Source organism: Panthera pardus, unplaced genomic scaffold (genome assembly GCF_024362965.1).
Source record: "Panthera pardus isolate Hobbes unplaced genomic scaffold, ASM2436296v1 HiC_scaffold_19, whole genome shotgun sequence".
Taxonomy (NCBI): Eukaryota; Metazoa; Chordata; class Mammalia; order Carnivora; family Felidae; genus Panthera; species Panthera pardus.
The window spans coordinates 13,691,000-13,701,377 of NW_026526754.1; the positions used below are offsets into that span (position 1 = coordinate 13,691,000).

A 10,378-nucleotide genomic window follows, 5' to 3' on the forward strand; every position below is an offset into this window, starting at 1 on the left:
CCAAGGGGCGCCTGGGTGGCTCAGTCAGTTAAGTGTCTGACTTCAGCTCAGGTCATGATCTCGCAGTTTGTGAGTTCAAGTCCCGCATCGGGCTCTGTGCTGACAGCTCAGAGCCTGGAGCCTGCTTCAGACTCTGTGTCTCCCTCTCTCTGCCCTTCCCCTGCTCATGCTCTGTCTCTCTGTCTCTCAAAAATAAATAAATGGTAAAAATGAAAAAAATTTAAAAAAATTAATGCAAAAATACAAATAATTTAATGAAGTCAGTGAAACTGAAGAAAACTGTTTTGCTCACAATTCTACTGCAAAATAAGGATTTGGCAAAGTTGGGCTGTTTGACGCTGAAACACAGGTTACCCACAAAGGACGAGGCTCTTCAAAAGAGAATGAATGAATGACCTGTTTATCACAGGATCAAGAAAGATCCTCAGCTCTTAAATACTCTAGCTAAAATGACTCTCTTTATGATCATGCTGTGAACAATGTGAAGTTTGGAATGTCCCACTGTCACTTTCATACAGTTTTGTCAGAAAAACCACACATGTGCACAAAAAGCACACCGCTTGATTTGGTATTTGCTCAATTAAAGGACCTGCCCACGAATGCAATCTTAATTTTGCTGTCAGGTTAAAATAAACTAAAACAATTTTCAGTTTCATTTTTATTTTTTAATTGTTATTAAATTTTTCCTTTTTAAAAAAGTAATCTCCACACCCAATGTGGGGCTCAAACTCATGACCCCGAGATCAAGAGTTGCATGCTCTACCAACTGAGCCGGCCAGGTACCCCTTCCGTTTCATTTTAAAAAAATAATCGCTTCCCCTCTCCCAAACCCCTGCTCCATTTTCTATGAAAGTTTGGTCTTCATTTAAAGTAGATTCATTTTGGGGCGTCTGGGTGGCTCAGTCGGTTAAGCATCCAACTTCGGCTCAGGTCATGATCTCACTGTTCGTGGGTTTGAGCTCTGTGATGGGCTCTGTGCTGATAGCTCGGAGCCTGGAGCCTGCTTCAGATTCTGTGTCTCCCTCTCTCTCTGCACCTCCCCTGCTTGCACTCTTCTCTCTCTCTCTCTCTCAAAAATAAACATTAAAAAAAAAAGTAGATTCATTTCAAGTGACCTTCTTTCCTAGGAGTCAAAGACTTTCCCATGTAGGTCTAAGGAACAACTGAATTTTTTATGACACCTTGTTTTCCAACCTGCAAAAGCCATTACACTTGGCAGGCCAATGGGTCTTGCTGGGATAACCACTAAATCAGGTTAGTCTGACCTTTTTCTGGCCTGTGGGGGGTGGTGTACAGGATCACAGAGTCTTGATTCAGTCCCATATAGGTGACCCTTAATATTCCTCCATAGCAGTCAGTCTCACAGTGGGGGCCTTGAATTGACTTAAAGATTGGAGGTCTATCTTTCATCCTTGTGGATAAATGATGCCCGTTTCATAGCCTTTCATTATGATAGAAGGCTAAGGACTAGATCTTAGGAACTAAGTGGGTTATTATGGACCATTAACATCTGGAACTTATAAAACTAAAACTAGCCATTACTAGAGATCCCTAAAAACCCTGATTCCACTTTCCAGGGGGAAATCTGAGCATCATGCAATGCTAAGCAATGTTGAGAAGGTTCTAATGGGCACAGAAAAAATGTAGAGAACCAGAACTCTACTCCTTTGGAATTCTGTTCCCTTTAAAGGAGAAATTAAGACTACTTCATGTTGGTAATTATCAGTCAAGTTTGTTGTAGATTGCATGGTTTAGTCTACATGTGTAGTCACATGTTCTTTATCAACGGAATTTCTGGCTACTAGTTTTCCTATGACAGGACTTTACGATGTATCTATATGAATCACAGTTCAAATACTTCAAATCCCCCCAAATTTGTTTATCTGGTACCGGTATTTAAATATTTTGCTATATACAATCAAAGCAAGAAAACAAAGTATTTGGAGAACTATGCTTTACAACAAAAAATCCTAAGTCCGAGGTTTATGCATCATATCGTGCAAGATGAGTGGCGATTAGAGAAGATTGGGAACTACTGTTCCGAGACACACACTTTAGAGAGATTTGCATGACAAGACACAGGGAAGAGTAAACGGAACTGGAAATCCAGGCAGCCCAGGTCCTGCCTGAGCACGTCATACAGGCACTTATAGCCACATGGGGCTGGCCACAGCCTTGACAGCAAAGGAGGCTCTTGACTGACATTTTCTTTTCTTTTTTCTTTTTTTTAAGTTTATTTATTCATTTTTGAGAGAGAGGGAGAATGAGAAGGGGAGGGGCAGAGAGAGAGGGAGAGAGAAAGAATCCCAAGCAGGCTCTGCACCGTCAGTGCAGAGCCCCAGGTGGGGCATGAACTCACAAACCACGTGATCATAACCTGAGCTGAAATTAAGAGTCAGATGCTTAACCGACTGAGCCACCCAGGCGCCCCTTGACTGGGATTGTCTATGGTTCACTTCTTGTCTTGTAGGCAGACTCATGGGCATGGGTGAATGGCAGTAGCCTGGTATGGAAGACATTTTGTCAACTCTCTCTGGCTGAGAATAACTGAGGGCGAAGGCAGAAATGAGTGATTCACTTGATAGCCCTCCATCCTTCCCATCAAACTCCCAACTCCTTTAGCCAAAAAGAGGAACTGGAAAGAGACTTAACTTTGTAATTCTTGAAGTATCTTGTGTGTGCTAATATTACCACTTTCATTTTCATTTTCTTTTTTTAGTTTATTTAGTTTGAGAGAAAGAGAGAGAGAGAGAGAGAAAACGAGCATGCACAAGTGGGGGAAGGGCAGAGAGAGAGGGAGAGAGAGAATCTCAAGCAGGCGCCATGCTGTCAGCATGGAGCCCAATGCGGGGCTCAAGCCCACGAACTGCGCAATCACGTATGACCTGAGTTCAGATCAAGAATCAGACAGTCGGCCAACTGAGTCACCCAGGCGCCGCCCCCACCTCCCCGCCCCCCACCGCCCGCTTTCCTTTTCAGTAGGGCACATGCCTCAATTTCCCAAGCAGCGCAGTCATTCATTTATTCAAACACTGATTAGTTTCTGTTGGCATTCGTCAGTGTGCTACTGTGTCCTAAAGAAACCCAGATGAATCACACGAGTCCAGTTCTGGGGGTGGGGGTATATAGTTTAGTTGAGGAGATAAGACACATAGTGAAAATACAGTAAATAAGGAAGAACATCATGAGCACTGTAACACAGGTACGGGCAAAGTGCGGGGAGCTCTGTGGAAGAAGCAGCATTGGAACTGGACTTAAACCGGGTGGCGGTGAGGAGCCCGCGAGGGTTTAGGATTACTGCTGTAACACGAAAAGGTCCCAGGCAGTAGGGTGTAGGAAGTACTGGCAGGGAGAGACCTGCCTGGGAGATTGCTGTAAGAATGAGCAGAGCGGGGCTCTGGCCAAAGTAGGGGAGTCGTGGGGAGACATCCTGGAAGGAAGACCAGGAAATTCACGCGGATCAGTGTGTGGTCTGTGCAAGCCATCCACTCTGTCCTTCTAGTTAGTCCCCGTTTCCCCCCCTTCTACAGCCCTGGATTCTCCAGGACAGAATGGGGATAGTTGCTGTTCCGAGGAGGGAAAACACAGATAATCTCCCATGACATAGTGTTGAGTGGAAGCAGCCATCCGGCAGAGTGCACATTGTATGATTCCGTTTCAACTTTGCGAATGTTTCTTTGAAATGAGGAGCAAGAGAAATGAGCAACGGAGACTGAGAAGTAACAACCAGGGAGGGGGCTACAGGTGGTGAGGTAGGTAGAGCAGCCCTCCTCCCCAGTCTGTGTCCCAATACCTGGAGCCTGTGGATATGTTACCTTACATGGCAAAAGGGACTTCACAGATATGATTAAATTTAGGACCTTGAGATGGGGAGGCTTTCTGGATGATTCTGGTGGGCTTAGTGTGATCACAAGGGTCCTTAGAAGTAAAACATGGAGGCACGAGAGTCAGAGAAGAGACATGAGAGCAAAGGTTGGGGCAATGCAATTGCTGGGAGGGGGGCACGAGCCAAGGAATACCAGCAGCTTCTAAAAGCTGGGAAAGGTAAGAAAATGGATTCTTCCCTCGAACCTTCAGAAGGAAGTCTGCCCTACTGACTTATTTTTGACTTCTGAACTCTAAGCCGTGACAGAACACATTCGTGTTGCTTTAAGTCACGGAGTTTATGGCAATTTGTTACAGCAGCCACAGGAAATGATAGTGGAAAACTAAAGGGTGTGGTCTCGGGAAGCCCATGAGGAAATCGTATCAAGGAAGGAAATTGGTGACCACATCAAAACTTGCTGCCAGGCCAGGTGAGGCAAGGTGCAAACTGGTGACCGGCTTCAGTGAGGCGAAGGTCCCGATGACCTCGACAAGGGCAGTTTCGGCGGCGGGGTGGGAACTCTGAGTCCTCCTGCACTTAGATATCCTACCCATTGAGTTACTCAAGCCCTGGAGCTCTGAATGGCCAGCCTCCAAAGGCTGGCAGAACCACACAAGGCAGAGGCCGAGGACTTCTCAGCCGCCCAGAGACGGGTGCACCCTGTGGCATTAGGACACGGCACCCAGAGATACTCAGACATCCGGGTTACCTGACAACAGTGGCTGGGGCATCCGTGTGTGTAAGATGGGGAGGTAGGAACCACCCTTTCCCAGTTATTAGCCTCTTGACGGCAGGTTCAGAGGGAGGGGAGGATCCTGGCTGGACTATCATAAAAGCTGTAGCTCTCTCACTAGAAAAAGGCACAACCATGTATACTTTACATACAAATTCATCTCTTTCACCAGTCCCAGAAAGTGACCCACAGAACCCCAGGTGCCTCGGTGGCTCAGTCTGTTAAACATCTGACTCTTGATTTCGGCTCAGGTCATGATCTCATGGTTTGTGAAATCGAGTCCTGAGTTGGGCTCTGCGCTGACAGCACGGAACCTGCTTGGGATTCTCTTTCCCCTCTCCCTTCCCCTGTTGTCTCTCAAAATAAATTAATTAATTTTTTTTAAAAAAGGAGAAGCTATTCTTCTTTCTGAAGTATGATATCCACTCCACTGATGGTACCCAAGATGATTTTAGGGAATACAAGGGATGAGCCTTTCCTACCTTAATAGCTCTCTGTTTTAAATTGCATGTAAAACTTGTGATTTCACTGGTATTATTGCTTAGGGTGATTAAATGGTAAAATAAAAAGTGAGTCTACTTAAATATTACATATAATAGTTCGAGGGGTATACGAATTCAGAAAAAAAAAAACAAAACTTGACAGTGATTCATGGATGACGCAAGTCCAGGAAACACAGTATCTACGATCTTGGGAGGAGATTTGAACCCAAAGTTCCTTCCTTTCCTATTTATTCCTTTTAAATGCTGGTTGCAGCTCAGTAAATGGACCTCATGTGCCACTAACAACATGAGCTCCAGTTGGAAGAGTGCTGCTCGTATCTGAGCTTGGACTGAGCAGCTTGACCCTGTTAGCCCCTGAGGGCCCAGGAGGAGAAGGGGGCCTGACTTCTCTGCTCAGCCATAGCTCTGTCACTTGCTCAGGGCAGGCAGCTCAGCTTTCTCAAGTCCGAGACCACGGCCACAGCAGACTTTGTTTCATCCCCACAGTATGTTGGCTGAAACGAGTTTGACTTGTTTTATGTGTGTGTGTGTGTGTGCCTTTGCGTGAGTGTGAATGTGTGTGTCAGAGTACACACGGGTGTGTGAGGGGGTGTGTGGCAAATTGGGGAACAGGGGAAACCAAAGGGACCGGGACTTCTCCCTGGAGATTTCACAGCAGAGCCCCAGGACACTCTCCTTCAAGGACCCCTCCAAGGGGCACGATTCAGAAATGAACTCCAACAAAGAGCTGGGTCATGACATTTCCTTTCCCATCACCCCACCTGGTCCTCACATTACAGAAGCTAGGCTCTGAGCTCAACAGAAGTCAGCATCCATGGCCTGGCAGGAGGAGAGAAGGGAGGTGAAGGAAGTAATATAGGGGGTGCTTGAAGGGCTTAGCCAGAAAAAAGAACAGAAAGTCTCCATTCAGGCCTTAAGAAGAGGGCTTCTCTCAGTACAGGTACAGGTACATTCCAGATTTCTCCTCTGACTACCTTTCTCCCTCAGTTTAAAGACAACATTATACCAGTTTCCAGGATAGAAATCTACAGACAGAAGCCAACAGGCCACGGCAGTATGGGTAAGTATGGCTCCTGGTCAAGTCTGACCATGGGTTTGTGATGCGAACGTGACAACCACTACACTACGGAAACTGAGCCATGGGTTTTTAAGTGTGTTACTAGTTTTTAGGTTTTTTTCCCATATCCTCAGACCGGGGCCCAGATATAAAGATGCCTGCAACATGGCCACATTGGGACCCTTGGGGTAACAGGGGAGTGCAGGGGTAGATATCAAATTTGGTCGCTGTCTTCTCTGAGTCCTCCCTGAGGGTCAGGTAGGGCAGAGCAAAGCAAAAGCATGGGGGGTGGGGCCATCTAGGGCAACTGTTGGGGAAGGGGGGTGGGTTGGGAGTTTGGAGGGTGGCTCCCAGTAGCCATCACAAGCCTGGAAGTCTCTAGTGTTCCGGTCCCAACCTCTCATTTCCTGCACTCAGCTTCAGTTGTATCCACGGCTAAACCTCTGCCCCTTCAGGACCTGGCACCAAACGCCAACTTCCAAGATTCAGCTGGGCTCCCATTGCAGAATGCTGGGCCCTGGTGCTTTACCTATGAAATCTCTCCAATTCAACCCCGTTCTGCGCTTGGTCACAGCCACCATCATGCCTTCTCCTCTTGCCCAGTCCACGCGGTGGCCTCCTGCCTGGCCTCCTCACACCCACTTGGGCTCCCTGCATTCCTTTTGACACTGTAGCCAGGGCGATCTTCCAAAGATGCAAATCTGACCACACCACACCCCTTCCTGAATCCCTTCCCTGGCTTTCTGTCATTTCTTAGAATCAAGTCCCAAATCCTGCCCACGACCTAGGAGGCCCTGCGTGATGTAGCCCTGACTGACCTCTGGCCTCCTCCCCCTTCTCTCTCCATGCCCGCCAGCCTCTGGCCACACTGGATTTATTTCTGTCCCTTGACTGCTGAGCCCTTACCCTTCAAAGCCTTCCTTGGCACATGCTGTTCCCTCTGTCTGGAATGTTCTTCCCACCACACTTCACCAGGCTAATACCCTATCTATGGTTAGCTCTCAGTCCAAATGCTACTTTCTCAAGAAAGCTCTCCTTCAACTTCTCACCTCCAAATCCATATTCTGATAGCACTAGGTAATTAATTACTATGCAGTTAGTACGTTCCCTCATTAGCCTGTTTGCTCTACGAAGACTGTATTGGTGCTGATTACTGGCGCCTCTCCAGGCCTACCCAGCTCAATGCTGGTAACCATCAAGGGACCAAGCCAGTGAGTGAAGAAGTGACTGAAGTATTAAACAAGGTGGTCCAGTGCAGAGCCGCCAGGAACAGTGAGAGGCAAGTCCTTTTATCCAAAGATCTAAAAGCATTTGCTGGGCCCACCCTGAAAGCAAGAGCTAGAAGCAGGGAGCGGCTGTCAGCGTAATGCCCAAGCACGATGGCCCCGCTGTCACCAGTCCTACAGCTGAACCTGGGGAAGGCCCAAGGAGGCAGTTTGCCTCTGGCTCGGCCTACCTGCAGCCCTGTGGATAGGGGCCATCTCCCATATCCCAGAGATCCTTGGGATGGAGATGGAATCGATTTTGCAGCCAGGTATGTTTGGCTTTTGCGCTAACTAGCTCTTTGACTTTGGGCAAATTACAGAGCCTGCTCGAGCCTCAGTTTCCACATCGTAAAATAGGGATAACAAATCTACCCCAGGATCAGTTGGAGGTTTAACTACCGAAATGAGGCTGTACCGCATGGCAGCATGCTGTTCACGGTGCTAATCCCCCCTCCTCTAAAAAACTAGCTTAGTCTTGTCATTTCGATCTTTTGGACCCCCATGCCAGCATCCAAGACAAGCAATACTGAGGGATGGAAGGACATAGTCCACCCCGGACACTGCCCTAACCTCTAGCGATCCAGGGAAGCCCTAGTGCCGGACAGGGCAGCACCAGGAAATCCAAACTGGCTGAGAAGGGTAACGGATCTGTAACTTTTGGAAGCAGGAGCAGGGTGAGGTGGGGAGGGGAGCACAGGTGAGGATGAAGCAATTATTCAACAGAAGTGAAGGACGGATGCAAAGGGGGAGAGGCTGATAAGGGAACAGGAAAGAAAGGAAAGATTGAGAGTGTGCGTGGCTGGTAAAAGGTGATCCAAATTGTCAGATGGCAGAGGCTGCAGGAGGAACAAGTAGGAAGGAGGGAGCAGATAGAAGCCGGTCAGGGGAAATGCTGGAGAGCAAGGGCAAGTCCTGGTGAGGGGGACCGGTCGTGACCTGTTACCTGGAGAGAAGGGGGAAGCGAAGGTGAGGGCGGAGGCTGTCACCTTGGGTCCTCCTAGAGGGCAGGTGAACCTGGCTTGCCGGCGAGGGGAGAGTGGGGGAGGGGGGAAGGCGAGTAGAGGGGTGCGACCCCGGGCCGGGCTGTACCTGAGGGTCTCCTTGCAGCTCGCCCACGTAGTACTGCTCGAGCCAGCGGCGCGCGTTGGCCGAGTGCCGGTGCGGCGGCCCGTCCAGGTCGGCGCTAACATCCTCTCCAGCCCGCGCCCGCAGCAGCTGCTCGCCCCCCGGGTGGTGCCGCACGAAGCCAGTGAGGTCGTAGAGGCGGGCCCCGCAGCGGACCCAGCAGTCGCCGGCCGCCAGGCGCCGCTGGACCTCGGCGGGTGAGAAGGAGGCGGCGGGGGGCGGAGCGGGGGGCCATGGCGGGAGAGCGGAGCTCGCAGCTGGAAGCCCGGGCTTCTGCTCGGCGGCAGCCCAGCTTGCTTCTAACATCCCCGGAGCCGCGGCCGCCTTGACGGGCCGGCCGCCACCGCACCTGCTCATTTGCATGCCGCTCTCCTATTGGCCGCTCGGCCGGACGCTGCTCGAGCCCGGAGGCGCCCTCTTCCCCATTGGCCCGCAGGAAGCTTGGGCGACGCGTGCGGGGCTGGCCACCCGCTGCGGGGGGAGGAGGGGGGCGGGCAGCCAGGTGGCCCCGGGCAGGTAGAGGGCGCGCCGGCCAGGTGTGTCCCGTCGCAAGAGATCGAAGGGGACGGGCGGATGCAGGCGGAGCAACTCTTCCTGTCGCGGGTGGCTGCCTGGACGGACATCCTCGGTGGCGTGATCGCTACTGGAGTAACTCTTCTGCTGCTGTCTTTTTGGGAGAAATTTGCAGCTTTCGATTCTCAGGCTCCTAGAGGGGCCGAGGAGTGGGGGAGGCAGGGCGAGGACTCGAGTAAGGCGAGTGAGACTCTGGGCTCGGACGCCCTCGAAGCCGGTAATCACAATATATAATATTTTAATGTAATATTTAAAAGATGTTCACAACAACGTGAATGTACTATTTAATACCACTGTACACTGAAACATGATTAAAATGGTAACTTTTACATTGTGTATATTTTATCACAACAATATAGAATAGTTTTTTAAATCATGTTTTTGTAAATAAAGTTTTATTGGAACCAGGGCTAGTGAGGCGAGAGAAGCAAGCTGGTTAAGTGCACGATTGGATCTTGTCTTCAATATTTAAATTTCTGGTATTGTGTTCACCGTGGATTTTTTGCATTAATTTCAAATTTTTAAAAACACTGCGTTAAAATATTCTTTATCTTGATTGTGAAGTGTTTTGGGCACAGACATAAATTGTGCACCCAGAGTGACTGCCTCATTCTAATCTTGTCCTGGGGAGAGGGGGGAGGACCCCGAGGGGAGAACAGAGAATCCAGCTAGCATCTGTCTCTCTCAGGAAGATATTTTCAGGGTCACCTTTGTGCTCTCCTGGGACTGGGCACCTGTGCCCAGCTGGCCCTGTGAGAAAGCCTGGCCCAGAGGCCTTAGGGGCCACCCGAACAGTAGAGGTATCCAAGTTCAGGACACTTGTCCCTTTCTTCTCTCCCTTCTACTTCTCTCCCGGTGCGTCCTCAGGGAGTAGGCAAGAGTTGGGCTTAGCCTGGGTGGAACTGCTGTCCAACAGGCCTGGAGGCCTTAGGTCACAAATGTTTTTCTCAAGTGGTGAATGCATAGTCACCCTCACCCCATTTCCACACCTCTTCTGTTCCAAATACCTTGCCTGTGCAAAAGCAGTCTGCGGGGCTTCGCCGTTTGCATGTTACACCATTGTCTTAAACACCTGAAGTTGACCAAGTAGTTTAAGGCATCTATTCAGAATCGTAACACACTTACCATAGTAATTCCAATTATAGAAATTTGACCTTACAGATATACTGTATAAGGATGTGTATGTAATAGTATTAATTGCAACACTGCTTATAGGTTAGAAACAACCCCAGTGTTCATCATAATGGAGGACTAACT

At 49.3% G+C, this 10,378-nt stretch overlaps 1 protein-coding gene across 1 annotated transcript in view; it reads right to left on the reverse strand.

Moving 5' to 3' along the window:
- Positions 1–8,884, reverse strand: part of FA2H (fatty acid 2-hydroxylase) — a 53,210-nt gene extending 44,326 nt beyond the window's left edge. The window contains exon 1 of the mRNA XM_019413186.2: positions 8,513–8,884. Within this exon, the coding sequence (XP_019268731.2) occupies positions 8,513–8,854 (342 nt within the window). The 5' untranslated portion in view covers positions 8,855–8,884. The remainder of the gene's footprint in view (positions 1–8,512) is intronic.
- Positions 8,885–10,378: the final 1,494 nt, after the last annotated feature.